The sequence below is a fragment of the Acinonyx jubatus genome, chromosome E3 (genome assembly GCF_027475565.1).
Source record: "Acinonyx jubatus isolate Ajub_Pintada_27869175 chromosome E3, VMU_Ajub_asm_v1.0, whole genome shotgun sequence".
NCBI classification, from domain to species: Eukaryota; Metazoa; Chordata; class Mammalia; order Carnivora; family Felidae; genus Acinonyx; species Acinonyx jubatus.
Genome location: NC_069398.1, coordinates 17,696,867 through 17,719,441, shown reverse-complemented (window position 1 = coordinate 17,719,441; position 22,575 = coordinate 17,696,867). Strand labels below are relative to the sequence as shown.

The 22,575-nt window shown below is 52.6% G+C and overlaps 1 protein-coding gene across 7 annotated transcripts in view; it reads left to right on the top strand.

Moving 5' to 3' along the window:
- XPO6 (exportin 6) overlaps positions 1 to 20,640 on the top strand; it is a 102,687-nt gene extending 82,047 nt beyond the window's left edge. For all 7 annotated transcript variants that reach the window (XM_027051113.2, XM_027051112.2, XM_027051114.2 and 4 more), the window contains exons 14-24: positions 920 to 1,012; positions 3,595 to 3,739; positions 5,737 to 5,883; positions 6,796 to 6,985; positions 11,337 to 11,492; positions 12,562 to 12,676; positions 12,860 to 13,031; positions 14,370 to 14,531; positions 17,053 to 17,151; positions 17,284 to 17,514; positions 19,945 to 20,640. In XM_027051113.2, coding sequence (XP_026906914.2) covers positions 920 to 1,012; positions 3,595 to 3,739; positions 5,737 to 5,883; positions 6,796 to 6,985; positions 11,337 to 11,492; positions 12,562 to 12,676; positions 12,860 to 13,031; positions 14,370 to 14,531; positions 17,053 to 17,151; positions 17,284 to 17,514; positions 19,945 to 20,046 — 1,612 coding nt within the window. In that variant the 3' untranslated portion in view covers positions 20,047 to 20,640. The remainder of the gene's footprint in view (positions 1 to 919; positions 1,013 to 3,594; positions 3,740 to 5,736; positions 5,884 to 6,795; positions 6,986 to 11,336; positions 11,493 to 12,561; positions 12,677 to 12,859; positions 13,032 to 14,369; positions 14,532 to 17,052; positions 17,152 to 17,283; positions 17,515 to 19,944) is intronic.
- Positions 20,641 to 22,575: the final 1,935 nt, after the last annotated feature.

The following is a 22,575-nucleotide window of genomic DNA, read 5'->3' as shown; positions in this document are numbered from 1 at the left end:
TCGGTCTGTGGGGTTGGACCAGGGAGCCTGCACTGTGACAGGTTCCCCAGTTGAGTGTTCCGCTCGGTGAAGTTTGAGAAGCTCTGTGCCGTGGCACCGAGGGAGAGAAACACCCATTGTCTTCCCTGGCGCCCGCCTCAGACCTGCTCCCAGGCTTCCTTAAAGAGCAGGCACGGGGAGAACTTCGCCGCGTCTCCGGCTTCTTCCCTTTGCTCAGAAAGGAGCATCCATCTCTAACGAAAGAGGCATTTTCCGTTTCTCTGTGCAGCCGGCTCTCAGTTACTGGATTGAAGGCTTGTCTGCGTGCAGTGAGCCCTTGCGCCACCAGTGGGCGCAGCAGCTTGCTTCTGGAAGGATTGTGCTTCATGTCAAAAACCCTTCGATTTGTTCTAAAACCTTTTTTGCTTTGTGCCCTGCCCTCTCCCCCAAACATTTTATCATGAACATCTTCGAATCTTCAGGAAAGTTGAAAAATTATACAGGGACCACCCATATACCTGTCACCTAGATTCTGCAGTGAACATTTTGCTGTATTTTCTTTGTCATATATCTGTCTACCTGAAACATTTACTTCTTGTGCAGTGTTTTTTCGTTGTGGTAAAATACACACCATGAGATATTTACTTCTTAGTCACTTTTATTGTATATATTCTATCTTATATTTCCCTGTTAGATATTTATTTTGCGTACAAAATTTTTTGATTCTGTAAGTCAGCTTTCGTTGGTGTCTTTATATAAATCTTCATGCACATCTCAGGTATCTTTGGGATAAAATTGAAGGTCTGGTCTTGATTCTTCTTTGGATTCTTCTTGATTCTTCTTTGATTCTGTCTTTGGGACCTTTGTTGGTACCTTGTCCATTTTGTCTATGTTAGCCCATAAGCTGAATGTTTTCTCTTACCTGCTTCTTTGCCAACAGGTTGGTCAAAGTCACTCTGTATGGATCTCAGATAAAATTGTACAACATTGAAACTGCTGTGCCGTCAGTACTGAAACCTGACCTCATTGATGTGTAAGTACAGAGTTAGCTGTTTGTGAGTTCTCAGGAGGGACCTTGTCCTCCGGCCCCCAGGAATTTTCTGGATAGAAAGGAACAGTTGTGCCTGCCATGAAGAGGAGAAAAACTCCCTCCTCCAAGCCTAGGCAGAGAGAAAGATTGATTGGGGGCAGGGGTGGTTGGAGTAAGTGGAATTCATCAGGCAGATGAGAGCTGGGAGCAGAGGGTATGTGGGGTAGGCATTTCAGGAAGAAAGAACAGCATGAGCCAAGACCAAGATGTGTTGCAGAGCCCCATGATTAGGGGGGTGGTGTGTGGTTTGTGTGGTGGGAGATGAGGCCGGATAGGCACGGTAGGACTATGGTGGAAACAGCTCGAGTGCCGTGAATCTTCTCCTGTGGGCCAGTGACTGCAACTGTAGGGCCCAGAGAATTACTTGGGGAACACATTCCATCAGAGATTCTGACTACAGTAGGATGCGTAAGGCTCGGGTATTTGCGGATTACGCAAGACCTCAGGCGATTCTGAAGAACATTCAGGGACCACACTTTGAGAAGCTTTCAGGATGGCGGGGAGCTATTAGGAAAGTGACTGTGGAAGGGACAGCAGAATGGAGACTGGAGGCGGGGCCACATCCCAGGGATCACACTGCCTGGAAGGCTTGCTCTGGACCGGAGCGGGCATTGGCAAACTATGGCCTGTACCGAATCCAGCCCACTGCCAGCTTTTGTAAATTAGGATTGGAGCATGGCTGGGCCCGTCCATTTACGTATCATCTATGCTACTTTTGTGCCGCAGCGGCAGAGTGGCTGTGACAGTGTGTGTGGCCTGCAAAGCCTAAAATATTTTCACTCTGGTATTTGCAGAAAAAGTCTGCTGACCCCTGTTCCGGAGCAGTTCTTAAGCTGCAAATTAGGTAAATGATAGAAAGAGAGTCTTATGTGTTACTTTAGTGGTTTAGGTTTTTTTTTCAGAGTGTGTGTGTGTGTGTGTGTGTGTGTGTGTGTGTATACATGTGTGTGTGTATATATATACACACACACATGTAAACATATATATATATATATATATATATACTTTTCCTTTTCGAGATTAGAGAAAGCTGTGAAGCTTCTGCCGAGAAAAATGCTAATTTGCTCATAAACACAACATCTTGCACACAATTTCAGGAAGTTTTGGAGCCCCTCCCTTTAAGCCTTATGGAGCTCTGTAAATTTGATAGATTGACTAAAAGTCCTAGACTCCAAAGGCCGACTTTCAGAGCTAAAAGTTAAAACAGTGCATTCTAAATGTAAAATACAAAATAACGGCTTGAAAAAGTTCACACCTGTAGAAAAGGGGAAAAACGGAATGAACACCCTATACTCTCAAGCTAGATTCATCAGTTATAGATATTTTGCCACATTTGCTTTTGTTTCTCACGCTTCCTTTTTGTTTATACAGGTGAACACACACACACACACTATTTTTTTGTAAGTAAACTGAAAATAAATTGCAAACATGTCACTTCACCTATAAACTCTTGAGCACATATCTCTGGGAACAAGGTCCTCCTCCTACATAACCATAATACCATTATCAATACTCTGAGACTTTCATGGATGCCGTAATATCTGGGGTTTTTAAGAGTGTATATGTATATATTTTTCCATACTCTAATTTCTCCAGTTGCCTAAGAAGTGTCCTTCTTTCTTTGGATCCAATGTCTAACTAATCATGAATCCCATACTACATTTCTCTCCCATAATCTAGATCAGCTCCCCAGATTGTACATGTTGGTGGGAGGGAGGGAAAGGAGGAGAGTCAGATGAGGGAAAGAGAAATGGAGTTTTGGGGAGATTTAGGTCTTAATTTTTTTGTTTTTAAATGTTCACTTAATTTTGAGAGAGAGAGTGCAAGTGGGAGAGGAGCAGAGAGAGAGGGAGAGAGAGAGAATCCCAAGCAGGCTCTCTGCGCTGTCAGCACAGAGCCTGATGCGGGCCTTGAACTCACAAACCGTGAGGTCATGACTGGAGCCCACATCGAGAGTCAGACACTGAACCGACTGAGCCACCCAGGCACCCTCTTAATTTTTTTTCCTAAGGAAAATCTTAAAAATCGAAATTTGTCTGGTTGTTGATCTGTATGAGATCGATGGTCAACATTTTTAGCGAGAACACTAGATAGGTGGCGGTGTGCCCTTCTCGTGTCCTGTCTGAGGCGCTTGAGGTCAACTTGCCCGCCCGGTTGGTGGCGACCAGTTTGATTTCCACGTGGTGTCTGCCTGAATCCTAGCTCTGTCCCCTAAAAGGTCCTAGGAGCGGTGAGACCCCTAAGTCCCCAGGCTCTTGTTTCCTAAAATTCGTTGTCCACTAAAAGGAGCCGTAGCTTCATAGAGAACTGACTGCTTTCTGTGTCACAGGCAGTGGTGGCAACATTTAGATGATGAGTTTTGATTTTTAGGTCCTACCTGAGCAAGTACGTGATTTCTGTGCCGTCTCGCGTGTCTTAGAACGGAAATGGCAATGAGTGGAATCCTTACTTGCTGTGGACACAAGTTTGATGCTCATATGTCTTGACCTTAACCTTTGAAATCGCATCTTCTCTCCCCTTTGCAGGCACGCCCAGTCCCTGGCTGCTCTCCAGGCGTACTCTCACTGGCTAGCGCAGTACTGCAGCGAAGCTCATCGGCAGAACACACAGCAGTTTGTTACGCTTGTCTCCACCACCATGGATGCCGTCACACCTCTGATCAGCACCAAGGTCCTAAGGCAGCAAGGGCTACGCTTTTTAAGTTTGTTTATTGCGGGGGGGGTGGGGGGGGTGGGGGCCGAGGGAGAACATCGAGCAGGCTCCGCACCGTTACCGCAGAGCCTGACGCGGGTCTTGGCCCCACGAACCTCCAGGTCGTGACCTGAGCCGAAATCGAGTTGGACACTTAACCAGCTGAGTCACCCAGGCGCCCCAAGGGCTACACTTTGTATCTAAGTCCTTGTCCTTTTGTCCACATACCCACTTACTATAAAATCAAAATATCGCATGGTGTTAGACCCATAATTCTCAGCACTACCATAGAACCACGTGTCGTCTCATGTTCCTTTTGAGCTGTGGTCCATATAAACTCAAAGGTAGCTTAAGTTTTTAACCTCAGTCCCACATGAATGCATGCTCATTGTGAAGAAGTTCAACACTGTTTAAATTATAGACCGAAAATTTATGGTACTCTTTAATCCCTCATTCTAAAACACTGCTGTTTGGTAGTGGGAATGTTTTATAATTCTCCTGTTGATGGAAATTAGTTCTTGGTATGTACATCCTTGTAGGATGGGTTCCGGAAAGTGGATTTACCGGGTCAAAGGTGCATCCAAGTAAATTTGACAGCTTCTACTCAGCTGTCCTTTGAGAAAACCTTCAGCTTATATTATGGAGCATATAGGTGTTCGTCTTTTTTTTTTTTTTTTTTTTTTTTTTTTAAAGTTTATTTGCTTTGAGAGTGGGAGGGTCAGAAGGAGGAGAATCCCAAGCAGTCGCCGAGCTGTCAGCGCAGAGCCCGACTTGGAGCTCTGTCACGTGAACCACGAGATCATGACGTGAGCTGAGATCAAGAGTTGGGCAAGCAACCAACTGGGCCCTGTCTTTTTGTAGTCTTAACCTACGTAGCATTCTGTCCTCCTCTTAACAGTGTATTGATTTCCGTAAGGTTTTGTTTAGCTTGTTAAAAAATTTTTTTTGATGTTTATTTTTGAGAGAGAGAGAGAGAGAGTGTGTGTGAGCGAGGGAGGGGCAGAGAGAGAGGGAGACACAGAATCTGCAGCAGGCTCCAGGCTCTGAGCTGTCGGCACAGAGCCCGACGTGGGGCTTGAACCCATGAACTATGAGCTCATGACCTGAGCGGAAGTCAGATGCTTAATCAGTTGGGCCACCCAGGTGCCCCAGGTTTTGTTCAGTTTGTAATTGTAATTTGTAAATGAGTTACAATATCCCACGAGGGGGGATTTATATAATTTATGATGTATCCAGCCACTGCTGGACTTTAATGTTGCCTGCATTTGAAAAAAATCACCATAGGTCATTCTGAAATGCACGTATGCACTTAGCTTTATCCTTTTAGATGATTTGCTTAAAGCGGGATTAAAGGTTAAAGGTTAGGGATAATGTGTGGTTCTAGGAAATTCTAATAATATTTCTTTCGAAAGTAACTGCATGCCCGTGACTCTTTGGTGTGCTGTTTTTTACCAGTCTTACCAGCATTACGTCGTATCTATAAAGAGTTTTCTCTTTTGCTAATTTGAAAAGGGCAGATGGTCCTTGAACCAGGTTTTTGATTGGCACGAGGAGGGGAGGAAGCAGGAGAGCCTGGCGTGACCGGTTGAGTGTTGGAAGGCGGGTGGAGAGAAACGTTGGCTTGGTTGGAGCGGGAGGAGTGAGGTGAACAATCCCGAGTAGTTTGAATGACACGCCAAGGAGCCTGCCGTGGAATTTTTGGAGCTGAGAAGCGATCGCACCCAGAGGTGCCAGCGACTAAGGACAGGAGGAACTGGAGGTGGTGCTCCCGGCGTGAGGTCAGGAGCTGCGACGTGGCACAGAGGAGCGTGCCTCGTTGCTGGGCGCCATCCCCGGAAACTTCTTGGACACAGATCCTGAGTTATGTGGAACGACAGCCCGGCAGCAGATCTGGCTTGTGACTGCCTCGTCAGGGTTCTTCGAATCGCAGCCTCGCGGGAGAGCTAGTGAACCGACACGTTCTCTTCTGTCTCCAGGTCCAAGACAAGTTGCTGCTATCTGCGTGCCACTTACTGGTCTCACTGGCCACCACCGTGCGGCCTGTCTTTCTGATCAGCATCCCCGCGGTGCAGAAAGTGTTCAACAGAATCACCGATGCCTCTGCTCAGCGACTTGTCGATAAGGTGAGACCCCAGGGCCACGCTGCATGGGCCCTGGAGCCGTGAGGCTGAGCAGGAGGAGTCTGGCCTTTCTTTCGCACTCAGAGCTTACGGGCTGTGCCGCCAGAGACGGTTTCCTCCCAGGTGGCACTTAGGGCAGCCTCCGTGCTCTGTCGTCAGGCCCTTCCCGACGCAGTCAGGCCGTGTGCAGATTAGGATGTAAAAGACCCTCCCGATAGGTGCTGAGGTGGCGCTGCTTTGAGAGCCAGCGATTTGGCTGGTGTCAGTGTCTTCTTTGCATTCCTTTTGGTTTAAAACAGTCCATTGTTACGTTTGTTTTCTTAGGGTTGAGAAGCTCCAGACAAGGATTTTCACAAAATCCTTCAGGAGGCTCAGGCTGGAAGTTTAAAAACCAACAAGACACAGGTGGTGTCCAAGGGGAGTCGGAGCAGTTACTTGGGCGCACCCGGGGTGGCAGAGTATTGCTTTTGACCTGGCGCCAAAGGCACACTGATCGTAAGAGGTTCTCCGGCAGCCTCTCTCTCTCTCTCAGCCCTGTTCTCAGCGGCTCCTCCGAGGGTGTTGGGAGCCAGCAGCTAAGGGACTGGTTAGACCGAGCGTCTGCAGTGACTGTGACTCCCCCACCCTGTAATGCTGCAGGTACCAGAGTAGAGGGGCAGTGACAGCACCGGGAAATGACATTCCAGGATGGGGCCTGGAACGCGCTGGACCGAGGCGTGGTGTTTTTGCTTCACTTTCACTTTCCTCCCTGCCTTACCTTAGATTTGGACCGAAGCCTTAGGCCCAGCCTGTGAGAAAGGAGCCCGGAGGCCTGAGCTCCGCGTGTGCCCTGGGTGCCCAGGCTGCATCCGGTGCCGCGGCTGTTGCTCTTAACCCTCTGATGGATACCTGGGGCGGGGGGGTGGTCTCTTCCAGGCTCAGGTGTTGGTGTGCCGAGCCCTGTCTAACATCCTGCTGCTTCCGTGGCCAAACCTGCCTGAGAATGAGCAGCAGTGGCCCGTACGTTCCATCAACCACGCCAGCCTCATCTCCGCGCTCTCACGGGACTATCGCGATCTGAAACCCAGTGCTGCGGCCCCACAGAGGAAGATGCCACTGGATGACAGTAAGTGTCCCAGAGCCGGGGATGGCCCGGGGAGACAGGTAGGCCAGGCGCTGTCTTCCTTTGTGGCCGATGAAGCATTCGTTCATCTGTCCGTAGTCCCTCAGCTGCAAAGTGGGAGAGCCAGCCTTCGGCGGTAGAAGCCGCTTCTCTGTGGAATTCTGTGAACGCGTCAGCTGGACCTATTTCCTGAATGTGGGACACCCCTTCTCTTAGTTAAAATGTCAAAAATAAGTAAACCGTCAACGGTGCCTTCCTTGGATAAAAAAATGTACAGGGACTGATCCGTTTCAGATACTTATATAAGCAATCAAAGCAATTCACTGGGAAGAGCAGATCTAAGAACTGTCTTTTGAAACTATTTTTAACCTTTCTCCAAATGCATGTATTTCAGAGGCTTTGAAAGAACTTGGTATCTTCACAAATGGCACTTCAAGTTTAATTATTTATATTAAAAAGGGAGAGAAAAATGAATCAAGAGAACTCAGTTCAAGTAGAAGGCATCAGATTTCTCTGATGTACAAATTTTATAGTACATGTTAAAAAAATACAGTATTTTCACAGTGAGAAAGTATTGGAACATTATTGGATAACATCATTCATAGAATGTCAACAAATGTTAAAAATAGCAATAAATACCAGCATTTTTTAAAAAAATCATCATTTTCATAATCAGGGACATTACCATAATGCTTATTGTACAAAAATGTTAGAATAGTATAAAGAAGGGGAAAACTCTTAAATCTCATTGGTTTTAGTATTTTAGAAAGTCACCCTTTTAATTCTCTCATTGTCATCCCTATTCTCTGTTTAAGTATGTCTTCTAGTTCTGGAGCTGCATGGGAGCAGCGGAGCTCGTGAGGGTGTACTGAGCGCTGGGCCCTTGCCTGGGCGGTCCTCTCCCCGCCACCACACCTCCGGCCGAGCTGGCACCAGCCTTCACGGTCCGGTGTTTGCCTGGTCCTGGTTCTCAGTGTTTTACATTCACTAATTCATTGAATTTCCACATCAGCCTACGAGTTAGGCACTGTTGATTATCCTGATTTTACCCCTGGGGAAACTCGGGTAAGAGGAAGTCATTGGCGCAGGGGTTACACACAGCTAGTGTGGGGTCGTGTTTCAGAAAATCTAGTGGTCTTTTGTCTCTTTATTTTACACGTGCTTATGTCAGTCAGCCAGCATGGGTTGGGTAGGTTTGCCCTGTGGTAACAAACAGTGCCCAAAGCGTAGTGGCTTAATCCAGGAGAAAGATGTATTTCTCGCTCACACTGCGTGTTCGGCTGGGGCCACGGGGGTTGGAGAACGTCCTGCTTATTTTCCTGGTGACTCAGCGACCCAGGCCGCTGAAGGCCGCCCCGCAGTCTGTGCTTACACGGGGACAGGGACGTGGGGGCTTGTGCAGTGGCTCTTAAAGCACTGGTCTGCAGGTGACACCCATCACTTGTATCTCCGCTCACTTTTCGTCGGCCAGAGCATACGCTTCCGCGGCCGTGGCTTCACTGCAGAGCGGGTGCCACCACCTGCTGGAACTATGTGCTGAATGGAACCCATGGTTCCCACGGTGCACAGACTTAGAGTAATGTCTGTGGGGTGTTCGCTGCGTGCCAGGCGGGGTCCCAGAACTTCATGTACGTTACGTCGTGTGGTCCTCCCTGCAGCCCTGTGAGGTTCGTCTTCTCCTGCCGCAAGTGATCAAATCCAGGCCTGGAGTGTTTTTTCCCGTCCCAGTTTAGTACTTTGAAAAGTTTTCAAACCTACAGAATAGTTGAAGGATGAAGCAAAGGAACAACCGTGTATCTTTCACTAGGATTTACCACTTGTTAGTATTTTGCCACACTCGTGTTTCCTCCCACCTCCCCACACACTTCCTCTTTTTAGCAGAGCCCTTTAAATAAAGGAAGTTACCGACACTTCATCCTTGACACCTTAACCTTTGTCTTTGAGTGAGAACAAGGTGTTCTCTCCTGTAACCCAAACACCACGAATACAGCCAAGTTGTGACATTACAGTAATGTCATCTAACACACAGACCATGTTCAGGTTTTCCCTAGGTGTTACCAAAGTGGCCTTTTTTGCTTCTTAAAAAGTCCAAGATACAGTCAAGGAGCTTGTGTTCTGTTTGGTTGTCACATCTCTGTTTGTTTGTTTATTTGAGAGAGCAAGTGCAGAAGCGGGGGAGGGGCAGAGAGAGAGGGTGAGAGAAAATCCCAAGCAGGCTCTGCACCGTGAGTGCAGAGTCCGACATGGGGTTCCATCTCACGAACTGTGAGATCAAGACCTGAGCTGAAATCAAGTGTTGGACGCTCAATCTACTGAGCCACAGGTGCCCCTCTTCAGTCTTTTAATATAGAAAAGTATTCCTGGTTTTTTGTTTCTTCTGACATTGACAGTTTTGAAGAGTCCAAACCCATTTCCATGTAAAATGTCCCATAATCTTTTCTGTCCGATTGTTTCCAGCAGTTGGGGTGTGAATACCACCTGGGCAGTGACGTGTACCTCCCGTTGTGTCACTTCTGTGTGTCCCATTTTGGCATGCCCTCTGGGATCACTTGCTTTGAGCAGTGCCTGCCAGTCTCTCCATTGTGAAGCGCCCTCCCCCACCAGGCTCAGCAGGTGTAGGTTGTTCAGGATCAGAGAGAAGGTGGTGGGGTCGGGAGTCAGATCTGGTTCTGAATGCTTCCAGATCCTTGTCCTGCACGACATCACCCCTTTGTTTTGAAAAGCATTGTTTTTAATGATTTGATAATATCCTATTCCATGGAAGGTATCACACTTTATGTATCTCTCCTGTTACTACATATTTAACGGTGCGTTCCGTTTGCTCTTGTACATTTTTATGAATACGCTTTGGTTATTTCAGTTTCCTTACACATCAGAGGTCAAGTTTTGGTCTCTTAACTCTACTGGCTTTTCCCCCAAACTGCTTTCCCTGTGCCTTGTTTCGTCTTGGTGAAACGTCTGACCCGAGTGCAGTTTCCTGGCCCCGGTCCTTGTAGCAGCTGTGAGGGAGGGGCTCCTTCCATTGGATGCGTGTGCCCTGTGTGCACTTGCCGAGGTCCACGTGGCTGGCTGTTAGAGAAGCAGGCCCGTCGTGAGCCATTCTTCTCTTTCATGCTCAGTCCTTTGAGTGAGGCGGTGGTCTCTCTCTGTCCACGTTTTCAGATGAGGAGACAGAATCTAGTGGAGTCAGGAGTCAAACCTGCTCCTCTAGAGCATCTGTTCCTTCGGCTTTACTTTTCTCTGGAAGCTGCTTCAGCCGCCGCAGAGGCTGGTGAGCTTGAGGGGCCAGGGCGACCCAGGGAGCCCCACCAGGTAGAGGCCAGCCCTCAGCCCAGCTCTGGTTCCGCCCTCTGGAGCTCTGCCAGCGTTGAGTCTGCTGAGCTCAGGCTGAGCCATGGGGGTGCTTCTTAGGGCAGCTGGTGGGAAGCTCCGTGTCTAAGGGGAGGAGCCAGCCCCACCAGTGCTGAGGAATGGTGACAGCTTCCCTGTGCTGGACCTTCCGATGTGCCAGGCACTGGGCTAGACACGTTCTCAACCTTGTCTCTCATCCTCGCGGCAGCCCCGTGAAGGTGGGGCTGTTGGCTATTCCCGGTGTACTGACAAGGAGCCTGTCTGGGTGTAGGGCCGTCAAGTGCCCGTCTGTGGTTCCTATCCGGCACCTCTGATCAGGGCCCTTTCCGTGCCCTCTGAGCTCCTGCCCGTTTGCTGGCCACCACCTCTGCTTTCTCTGTGTTCCCTGAAGGCATCGCGTTTACATCAGGGTCTCATTAGAAGCGTATATTGTTGATAACATCATATGATACCATAATAATCATACATATCGTCAGGCCCCAGGCCCAGTAGGATAAGGGGCGAACAGGCAGTTTATTCACGAACGTAGCAGCAGTAGGTGGGCCAGCGGCGTGCTGGTGCCGATCGCCAGGTGGGGAGGTACACGTCGGGTGGAAGGGGTGTCGGATCTGCATCTGTCCATTCTCGCCTGGGGTGATTACCTTGGGACGCCCAGTCTCACCCGTCCGTTCACCGTCTTAGAATCTAGACACCTAACTGGGGGCCACGTTTTATCTTTTCCTCTGGGTGGCCTTGTTTCTGGTGGACAGAGGCAGAAGAGAGGCAAAAATCTGAGCAAGCAGGCAGCCAGAGTCCTGGTGGAACAAAGAAGAAAGAAGAGGGTGTAGGGAGAGAGAGACGGGAGAGGTGGAGAAGCCCATGAAGAGAGACTTGTGTTCGTTCAGCAGGGTTTCTGCGATTGCCCTCCGAATACTTCTGCGAATCTCGCCCCCTCCCGGGTATTCCCCGGCCCCCTGCTTTATCCTCCGACAAGTCATAACATGCACTGCATCTCGATTTGCAGCCAAAGTGATTATCCACCAGACGCTCAGTGTTTTAGAAGACATCGTGGACAGCATCTCCGGGGAGTCCACCAAGTCCCGGCAGATCTGCTACCAGTCGCTGCAGGAATCCGTGCAAGTCTCCCTGGCCCTCTTTCCAGCTTTTATCCACCAGTCAGGTAGGAGCTGCTGGCAGGCGCCTGCAAGGCCCACAGCGACTGCTCAGCTCGGCAGAACACAAGGAGCTGGCGGTGCGGGCCCGGGTTCTGAAGGCAGAGGGCAGGGACGCTCATGGTGGGGGAGAGGGGCTGAGGCCCCGTGGAGCCCTCACCTGGGCCTTGCGCCTGTGTCGTGTGGCCTGGAGTCACTTGGGGCGTCTACCTGGGGCTCGCTTCTAAGTCTTTGCCTTCTACCAGCGTGGCCACGAGTGGATGAGGTGCAGGGGGCTCTGTAAAGGAGGGGAAGGAACTTTTTCCCACGAGTGCCGCGTATTTCCTTAGATGGCAAGGTGGGTTTTGCCGACCTGGTTCCCTCCCTCACCCGATAGAGGCTCTTTCTGGCTCTCGGGAGAGCGTTTACAGCAGCCTCGTCAGTCTTCGGAGAGGACTATTGGGGCCTGTCAGTCAGCAAGCATTCACTGATTGCCTCTTGTAAGCGGAGTGTGTGAGGTTAGAGCCAGAACACTGGACGAGATGATCGTTGAGATCTGCCAGTGGAACCGGAGGAAACGTAACCAACGTTTTCGGCAATTAGTCCCATTATTGGTCCATTAATGATAATGGACCATTAATAATAGAGGGCCACGCAGCCTGAATACACAGTCATTATCCATTTTCAGCCACTTAACCTCTGACCCAAGTGCGGCGATTAGCGATCAGAGAGCCAAATGGCAGAAGCACTCAGGTGTTGATCCGGTTGAATCGCTCCGTCAGCGTGAGCACAAAATGGCCCACCTGCAGTGAAAACTCGGTGTCGCTGGATGCCGGCTGGCGAGGGAGGCTTCAAGGTGACCTTCGCTTCCTCTAGTGAGCCAGAGGTTCGCAAGGCCAGAGCCGTCGTCCCAGCATGTCCTCAGTCATCTCCCGCTTTGCACCACGGCTCCGATGGTGTTGGGGAAATTTCTTCCAGCAGGAAGCCTTCGGGAGAGAGGATAGTGCAGATTGAAAAAAGGAGGTCAGCCAGGCCCCGGGCTTCCACTTACCCTCGTGTGCTCGCGCCTCTGACCGTTCGCTTTGTGCCTCTGCTTAGATGTGACTGACGAGATGCTGAGCTTCTTCCTCACTCTGTTCCGAGGCCTTAGAGTACAGATGGGCGTGCCTTTCACGGAGCAGATCATCCAGACCTTCCTCAACATGTTTACCAGGTAACCAACCACAGACCCGCTGTCCATGGCTTCCAGACTCCCAGGGGACAAGGAGGGGTGGGGCCGGCCACAAAACCTAGGACTTTCTGCTCCTTTCTCTTCACTTGCCGTGAGCGTTGGTTTTCATGCTGGCCCCCCCAGAGAGCATTTCTTTGGCTACTGCGTGCTTCCCCTTGTCTGCAGAGAACAGCTGGCTGAGAGCATCCTCCACGAAGGCAGCACTGGCTGCCGGGTGGTGGAGAAGTTCCTGAAGATCCTGCAGGTGGTGGTCCAGGAGCCTGGCCAGGTGTTCAAGCCTTTTCTCCCCAGCATCATCTCCCTGTGCATGGAGCAGGTGTACCCCATCATTGCCGAGGTATGAGGGGCTGGGGTGGTCCCCTGTGCTGCCTCGCTTCTGCAGCCGAGGAGGGAACGAGATAGTGAAGAAAATGCAGTGTTTTAAAGCTCACTTGTTAGTTATTTTTCTGTAAAATAATTTTTTCCAGAAAAGAATGCCTTTAGCTTGGTCCAGTCTTTTTGTGTTGGTCGAGTTATTTGGAACTAGTCTAGGGAAAACACAGCAGGTTAAGTGCGAGGCTGGTCAGCGAGTAAGATCAGTCTCCGTGGCAAATAGCTTCTAACTTTAGGTGAATATGTGGTTTTCTCCGGCAAACACCGTAACAAGACGTACTTGTTAAGACATATTAGTAAGCCCATGCACCGGTCTCAAGGATACGAGGCCAGTGCTTGGAACCATGTAAAAGTTTTGTTGTTAAAGAAACACTCCACATCCTTAGAAAACCTACATTCAGCATGACAAGATCCAGAATAAGTGTGAATTTAACTAAATTTTATGTGATAGTTAAGAGCTAACCTTTTTAAGTCCCCCAACTAAGGCTTAAGTGAGTGAGTTGCTTTGCATCGTTAAACACGCTTGGGCCCTGTAAGGATTCCTGCCATGGGAGCTCGTGCCCTCTGGTCCCAATTTAATTTTAATCAAGGCTGAATTAAATATATCTGGGGCTTACAGTTTTGAATTCTACAGAGACATCTGGAATACCGTGACCTGGCATGCCCTCCAATGACTTGGAGATTTTTGGTTCAGTTAGAAAAATACTGCTGAGCCTCCCCTCCTCCCAGAACCCTGCTGCCGGTGACCGGGGACACAGGCCCAGAGAGCGCTCAGCGCCACACGCTGCCTCCTCCGAGGTCCCCTGACGCTGCTTTCTGTGCCTTCCAGGTGCTCTGTGACTCCTCTTCCGTAGACAGCAGAACTGCTTTTAAAGCTTCTTACTTGTCTTGCATGGGGTCAACAGGTTAGCTGGGACAGCGGTTTTTATCCTGGGGGAAGGAACAACACAGCCAAGAAGAGGTGACAGATCGGATCAGCTGCTTTCTAAACAGGAAACCGATATCGCTCATTGCTCTGCCATTTGGTAGCCGTTTTTTCCCGGCTTAGAGGGCTGAGGGTTTCCCTCAGAAAAAGGGCACCGACCCTGGCACTGGCCCGGGCATCGTGTCTCTGCGGAAGTACACCTGGTTTGAACTGCTGGCCTGAAGGGGACTGGACCAGACGGCAGTGTGGGGGGACACTGACACTCTGCTTGCTGTTATCAGGCGTTGCCCGGGCCTCCTTGCTGCTCGGAGCTGAGGCTGTGAGTGGCCCCCCTGAGCCGCAGGAAGGGAAGGTTTGAGGGTCTGTGTGTCTCCACAGCGCCCCTCCCCTGATGTGAAGGCTGAGCTGTTTGAACTCCTGTTCCGGACGCTCCATCACAACTGGAGGTACTTCTTCAAGTCCACTGTCCTGGCCAGTGTCCAGAGGGGGATCGCTGAGGAGCAGATGGAGAATGAGCCTCAGTTCAGTGCCATCATGCAGGTAACGTGCTGGAAAAGCCGGTGAGGCTGCCGTGTGATCCCGGGCTGAACAGGCCTCATCCTGGACACCAGCTGGGGCCACTGGCTGGCCGTCCCTTAGTTTGCTTCCCTGACACATGGGGAAGCCAGGTCGTCTTGGGTCGAAGCTTGGTTACTACCTCTTGCGACCTAGGAAGTTAATTAACTTCTTGGAGCCCCAGTCTCTCCCATCTATCAGGTGGGGAGAATGCTGCTTATCTGATGGGTTTATTGTGAGGTTGGATGAGTTAGCGTGTGCTCAGCAGCTGGCACTTGTGTTTCCCAAGTGCGAGGGGACTGCCTGCCGTCAGCACAGCTGTTGAGGCCTCCTTGACTGGGAGCTGAGTGGAGTCACTTGGGGAGACTCCCCCTTGGAGAGGGACCCAGTGATCTGCATTTTTAAAAGGTCATTCAGGGGGCGTCTGGGTGGCTCAGTCGGTTGAGCGTCCGACTTCGGCTCAGGTCATGATCTCGCGGCTCGTGAGTTCGAGCCCCACGTCGGGCTCTGTGCTGACAGCTCGGAGCCTGGAGCTGGAGTGTCTGGAGTGTCTCGCTCTCTGTCTGCCCCTCCCCTGCTCATGCTCTCTCTCTGTCTCAAAAATAAATAAAACATTAAAATTAATTAATTAATTAAAAAAAAAAAAAAAAAGATCATCCTGGCCCGTACCGCACTATACTGGTGGAACACTGCCCTGTGAAGCAAGTGGTCTCCCGCCGTGGGAGGCTAGGGCGGCCAGGCTGCCTCGTGGCTGCTTTCCAGCACTATCCTCGTTCTGCACTGGATTGTAGAACTTTTTGTTCTAAGCCTAGGTTGGAGTAGAGGGTTCTCCTTTTGTTTGTTTCAGTGCAGGGTTTTCTTCACAGCATGGGCAGAGGGATTCTCCCCTTACCCCCTTTAGGCCCCAGTCAGCACACGCTCCCAGTGTGGAAAGTCTGGATGAGCACGAGCCCTACGCCTGGTCTCCTGCTGCCCTTCTGTCTCCGGTGGGGCCTTGGGTGTGGAGTATTCAAGTGTTTGCTCCCCTCCTATCCCCATCTTCAGCCTTGCTTTTAAGCCTTCTTGGTGATGGCTGGCCCCCTGCTCGGGACTGGTAAAAGCCAGTTTGGAAGACGGCTTCACAGTCTGGCAGTTTCCTGACCAACAATCCTACGTCTAAGCATTTTACTTAAGATAAATGAAAACATATTCATGCCACGTGTCCACGGGTATTTATAGTGGCTATTTTCATAATTGCCCAAATCTGGAGAGAATCCAGATATCCATCGTCTGGTGATTGGGTAAACTGAGGCACACACATATAATGGACTGCTACTTGACAGTAAAAAGGAACATTCTTACACCAACACCAACATAGGTCACGTTGTACTGGGTGAGAAGCCAGACCCAAAAGGCTACATGGCATATGATTCCATTACATCATATAACATTCTGGAAAAGGCAAAACTGGAGGGACTGAGAATGAGCAGTGGTCGCCCAGGGGCAGGGGAGAAGGCTGACTACTAATGGAGACACCAGGGACACTTTTGAGGGGTGGGGGGAGATGGAAATGTGTGTTTTGATTGTCATGGTGGTTAGATGACCCTGTACCAGTCACACAGCAGTGCACCCCGAAAGAAGGAGTTTTTCTGTGTCACACACTTCAGTAAACCCAACTTAAAAAAGTAAATAAAACATTGGGCATCATGGAGATGTCACTGCTATAGCAGGCATTATAAGACCCCCTTCTTGTAGCTCAGGGGCCTGGGGTCAGAATGACAGAGCAATCAGCAGCTTGTTAGGGGTGGGGGCTTATACGTCATCAGTTTGGGGGTGGTTTTGGTCAGGTCCGGGGGGGGCGTTTCTTTTTGTCCTTGAACTAATAGCTCATAGCCCAGAAATTACAAAGCAGTTTAACACTTTGCTGTTGCTTAACCCCAAGCAGAGGCAGCTCGTTGAAGGAGCCTCCCAGGATTTGTGGTTTATAAGAGCTGGGACGCCGAGGAGAGGGTGGGCAGCTTCTCGCTACACAGGCAGAATCCATGAAGGGATCTGGAGGTTTATTCCAAAAGGCCAAGGTGAAACCAAGATGTGAAGTGAGGCCCAGTAGGGAGGACTTAAGAGCTAAGACTAGGGGCGCCTGGGTGGCTCAGTTAGTTAAGCGTCCGACTTCGGCTCAGGTCATGATCTCACCGCTTGTGAGTTCGAGCCTGGTGTCAGAACTCAGAGCCTGGAGCCTGCTTTGGATTCTGTGTCTCCGTCTCTCTCTGTTCCTCCCCGACTCATGCATCACCCCCCCCCCCCCCCACCGCCCAAATAAACATTAAAAAAAAAAAAAGAGCTAAGGCTACACAGGAACATTCCAAGATCTGAGCAGAAGAATCAAGGCAGTGGATACCCTAGCCCTCCGGTGGGCATGAGGAACTGCCTGTGGCACGCCCATTCTTTTGGTGTGGGGCGGGGGCCCTTGAGGGCCTGGTCTGAGGTGGTTTAAATGGTGCTTATAACACGGTGGTCTTATTTCTAGGCTTTCGGACAGTCCTTTCTCCAGCCTGATATCCACCTATTTAAACAAAATCTCTTCTACTTGGAGACTCTCAATACCAAGCAGAAGCTATACCACAAGGTCAGTGCCCCCTCTCGGGAAGGGCCCTTCGTCAGAGCTGCCCCGGGGGCGGGTGGAGTCCCACCCTCCTCAAGGCCCCAGGGGCAGAGCGGGCCCTTGTGCCCTGGCTTACCCAGGCCTCTCTGTCTGCAGAAGATCTTCCGGACCACCATGCTGTTTCAGTTTGTGAACGTGCTGCTACAGGTCCTGGTTCACAAGTCCCACGACCTTCTGCAGGAGGAGATCGGCATTGCCATTTACAACATGGCCTCTGTGGACTTTGACGGCTTCTTTGCAGCCTTCCTCCCAGAGTTTCTGACCAGCTGTGATGGTGTGGATGCCAACCAGAAAAATGTGCTGGGGCGGAATTTCAAGATGGATCGGGTGAGGAGAGAGAGGCCAGGCTAAAGGGAGTACGGGCCAGGGCTCTCACGCCTGGGGCCTGCTCAGGGAGGAAGGGGCAGTGGTCTGTACCCGCCGGTGGCTCCTAAATGACTTGGTGCCGCGGCTGGACGCAGGGGCACACGCCTCCCCCGGTGTGTGTTCTTCACGTCAGCCCCTGGGCCCCGGCCCCAGCAGTCCGACTGCCTCAGCTTCTTTGTGCTTCTCCCCCGGGATCCGGACGCTGTTCCCTCACGGGTCATGAACTCGCAGACAGGCTGCGAAGACTGGTGTTCAGGAGTCTCTGAGTCCCCAGAGTTCGAGATGGGCCTCTGGGCTCTCCCCAGGCCTCCCGGTTCCATGTGGGCTGACCTGCTGCCGGGTCCTCGGAGAAGCCCCTGCAGCACACCCCCTTGTCCCCCTCGCTGCCCGCTCAGGGAACGTGGTGGGAGGGTGGGCTCTGTGGCCCCCGGTGCAGCACCTTGGGTGGTTGTGGGTGCACACGGAGCCAGCGCTGCCCGTGTGTCCGGGTCCCGTGGCACCCGGCTTCTGTCCCGGCGCCTCCCTCCTGGGCACTCACCTGCCCTGCTTCCTCTCTCAGCCGTTAGGTTTCTTCACTTGCCCGATAGGCTTTTCCTGGAACTCTTCCCACGGAACAAGTCCTTTTCGTCCTTCACCAGCTGACACATGGCAAAACGAAATCGTTCTCCCACGTCCTCATGCATCCCTGCCTTGCCTCCCACCCTGGAGCAGCCTGCCCACGGTTCCCCTTTAGTGTTCAGATTTACACATCGCTCTTGCTGGAGCAGACTCCTCTCACCGCTTGCCCGTCTCGTCTGTGACGTGTGTCAGGATAGTGCTTTCTTAGACTCAGGTCCTGTTTTCCCTTGTCTTGGAATCTTTCTGGGATGTCTTGTTCCCTCCTAAACTTTTTCTTAAAGTTCACTTCAGCCACTTGGGTATTTTTCCTTCCTTTTCCTGGAGACCACATCCTGATATTTAACTGTCAGTTTCTAGTGATGTCATTGTCAGCCAACTTCTCGATTGAAAGCCGGGCTTCCATATCTATATATGCATCAGTGCACCTGGGGTGCTTATGAAACACACAGGAACATATTCTTGTATCCTCCCCCAGGAAATTTGAATTTGGCATTTGGGAGCCACTGATCTAAGAGACACCCCTTGGTTTGTTTCCTGGAGGATGAGTAAAGGAATCAGTGCCTCCACTCACCAGTTCCCTCTGTACCTGAAGTTGGCTGCCTCTCGGCCCCAGAGAGGGTGTTGGGGCTCAGTCCCTCCCTGCTTCAGAGGAGCCTCCCTGGGAAGACAGGCGGCGGCGCCCTCCGTGGATGACGCCAGGCCGGCCACGTCACATGTCCCGGCTCTCGTGAGCCTTCCAGCAGCCTTCTGAAGCGTGTACAGGTCTTGTTGTTAATCCCATTTCACAGATGAGCCCAGGCTCCGCAGGGTCAGCCGTTAGTTAGCAGTTCAGAGCCCGGGAACGCTAGAGCCGGGAAGCAGGATCCCTCGGCTGGGCCTTCTCACTCGGGAGCCGGTGTGTACTGCCCACGCACAGGGGGAGCCGAGGGCGGCTCAACAGCGATAAGCAGGGGTGCTGGCCTGGGCAGCTGGGGCCTTTTTAGAAGAGGCAGGCTTTGAGCGGAGGCTGAAGAGGACAGATTAGCGGGGTGAGGCGTGGGTGGGCGAGGGGAGCTGTCGGTGGCTTCAGCCGTTTCCGGAACCCGCCCTGCCACTGGGCTTTCAGAAGGCGTGCACACTCGCTCTGTGGCAGGCACCGTTGGGGTCACTCCGCATTTGGACCTGCGCTCTGGCCACCGGTGATCCCGGCCTGAAGATGAGGGGGCTGACCCCCGGTGCTCTTGTGGCCTCTGGTGGGGTCTGGGTTGCGGCTGCGAGGGGCCCTCTCGATGGGTGTCTGCAGCCCGTGGGTGCCGCCGATGCGTCCCTGCTGACTGGTCGGGCCCGCCTGGGGCCCAGGCGGGGGTGGACTCTGTGGACGTGGCTTGGCCGTGGCGAAGGAGAGGTGTGCGTTGGCAGGCGTGCCCCAGTGCACGAGCGAGTCCGGTCTGGACCCCCTCCCTGCTTTCTGTGTAACCTGGGGCAAGTTCCGCGATCGCTCTGCGCTTCGCTGTCTTCACCCTTAGACGGTGGTGTGAACGCACCGTGCGTCGCGGGCTTGGGTGGGGTTCGAGGGGGTGGGTCCCTGAGCGGATGCGCAGGCCTGCACATGGGGAGCGCCAGGGGGGCGTTCGCCCCGCTTCTGGCCCTTCCGCAGCGCCTGTGCTGACACGGTACGAGGAGGGTGCTAGGAGGCGTAGAAGGTTCGAGCGTGCTGGGACGGAAGTGGCGGGGGCTGGGGGTGAGCCGGGGTGCTGGGTGGGGCTGGGCTGCAGCTGTGCCCCTGCCTTCCAGGACCTGCCCTCGTTCACCCAGAACGTGCACAGGCTGGTCAACGACCTGCGCTACTACAGACTGTGCAACGACAGCCTGCCCCCCGGCACTGTGAAGCTTTAGGCGCGGCCGCCCGCCACGGGACACACCTGCTGCTGCCGCGCCCGCACCGCCTCCGCCCTCCGCCACAGGCGCCCCCTCACGGGCCTCGCCGCTCCTCGGATTCCCACACCCTGACCGGCTGCCTACCCCCCCGCTCCTCCACGCCCCCCTCCCGCCGCCCACCCAGCTGACCCGGCTTCGGGGTGCCCCTCAGCGCTGGCTGGGGTGCCCCCGGACGTCAGGGGCCGGCGGGGGGCTCGTGCGCCCAGGCACCAGGGAGGCCCCGGGGAATCCTGTGGGCCGTCCGCGCACCTCCCGAGGACACCAGCCGTGAGGCAGAAGCGCCGGGGACCGCTCGTGACAGTGCCACCTTCTCACCATTCCGCCCCCACCCACCCCGCCCGGCCGGCGGCGGAGAGGCCTGATGCGAGACTATCTGGGCACTTCTGCCCAGCCTCTCCCGCCCTCCCCTCCGATTGCCTTGAAGTCTCTGCGTTTTGTCAGAGATTCGCAGACTCGTGGGTTTTTGTTCCCGTTTTCTCATCATTCCATTGTGATACTAAGAAACTAAGAAGCTTAATGAAAAATAAAATGCTTATGTTGTTGTTATAGAAACGCCGGTCAGGGAGCGTCTTTCCACTCGGGGCCTCCCTGGGCCAGCGTGCGGGTGGAGGACATCCTGGTGCAGAGCAGGGCGGTGAGGGGCGTGGGACTGTGCCGGGGGAGCGCACACACCGGAGGGCCGCTTGGACAGCCTCTCAGTGAAGCGGCCGAAGGACGCGGGACCCCCGGTTCTCTGGGGCGGAGGGCGGGAGCTGGCTCTTACAGGTCACCCGGTGGCGGGGGTGGGGGTGGAGTCCACTGGGGTCCACCACCCCTGCTCCTCAGGCACGGGATCCCATTCCTCTCCTCCTCGAGAATGGATCCTTTCTAGACACCCAGGCAGGAGTTGCCCCTCTGTGGCCCAAAGTCTCGCCTGAGGTTAGCAGAGAGGCGGAGGTCTCAACAGGTGGCTCATCTGAGAGGCGGTGATCGCAGGGGAGAGGAGGGAGGCTGTAGCGGGGTGGCCCTCGGGCCGGTTGGTGCGTCTGAGAGCTGGGCCTTGTCCGGCCGCTATTTGCGTGTGGAAGTGGTTCTTGTCTGGAAGTTCCTGGGATAGCGTGTCAGCAGCTCCTCCTGCCTTGAGGGTCATAGCGACCAGTCTGACGGCACTAGACAACATTTTTTTTTTTTATCTAATTTTTTTTAAATGTTTAATTTTTTAAATGTTTTTATTTATTTTTGAAACAGAGCATGAGCAGGGGAGGGGCAGAGAGAGAGGGAGACACAGAATCGGAAGCAGGCTGCAGGCTCCGAGCTGTCAGCACAGAGCCTGACACGGGGCTCGAACTCATGGAGGAGTGTGAGATCATGACCTGAGCTGAAGTTGGTCGCTTAACTGACTGAGCCACCCAGGCGCCCCTTTAATTTTATTTTTAAGTAATCTCTACACCCAGCATGGGGCTCGAACCTACAACTCCCAAGATGAAAAGCCTCAGGTTCCACTGACCGAGCCAGACAGGCGCCCCTGGACTCGGCTAGATTCTAACGTGGAATCCCACACCTGGCAGGAAGAGGCTTGCACACCCAAAGTGAGAGTGGCCACTGGTTTGTTGGTAGGACTGGGGAGGAAGGGCTTCTACTTCTGAGGCCTTTACAAGGACCACTTGCAGGGGTGAGGGGCCCGGGGGCCCTGGGTGGTACGTGTGTGTGCCCGTGTGCGCATGATGTGGCCCCTTGCTCCGTGTCGGTCACGGCCTCCCAGTTACAGCTAGCCCCACTTCAGAGTTCGGAGAGGAGGAAATTGAAACTCCAGTCGCTCTTTTGCAGAAAAGAATTAACATCCAATTATTCCTGGGCTATAAATACCACCTCACCTGCCCGTGAGGGGAGGCCAGAGTGTGGTCTGTGCCTGAGCCAATGAAAGGGCTTTTTGAATGCCTTGCAGATGGAAGGGGTGAAGGGATGGGGTCTGCCGCCCGAGAGCTGTACCCTTGGACAGAACTCGAGGCAGGATTTGGGGTGGGAGAGGAGAGGCCGTGGGGAGTAAGGTGGGCCCAGATGGGGGGTTTTTGTTCCAATTCTGCTGGACGTGGCCCCAGCTGTGTGCATTGTAGTGAGCTCCCGTCCCTGGAGGTGTGCAAGCAGAGTCTGGGTGACCTGCAGAAAGGGTCTGCTCCCTTCGTCGTCATCCTCTGACTTGCATCTGATCCCTCTTGTCTGCAGTGGCTCTCCCGCCCCCCTCCGTGGGCACAAGAGCAGGCCTTAAGAAGTGTGGCTGGAGTTGGGTGCATTCTCAGGCCCTTGACAAGCCCAGGGACTGTCTGCATTCTGAGGGAGGGGACAGGGAAAGGCCAGAGATGGACAGCAGTGAGTCTTTAGGTCAGTCTTGGCTGGGGACTGGTAACAGCTTCCCGAATTCCAGCACTTTCTGCCACTCGCCTGCCATTGGCCTCAGACAATGGAGGGTCGACTTTTTTTCAATAGCCTTTTTTTTTCCTCGAGTAAAAT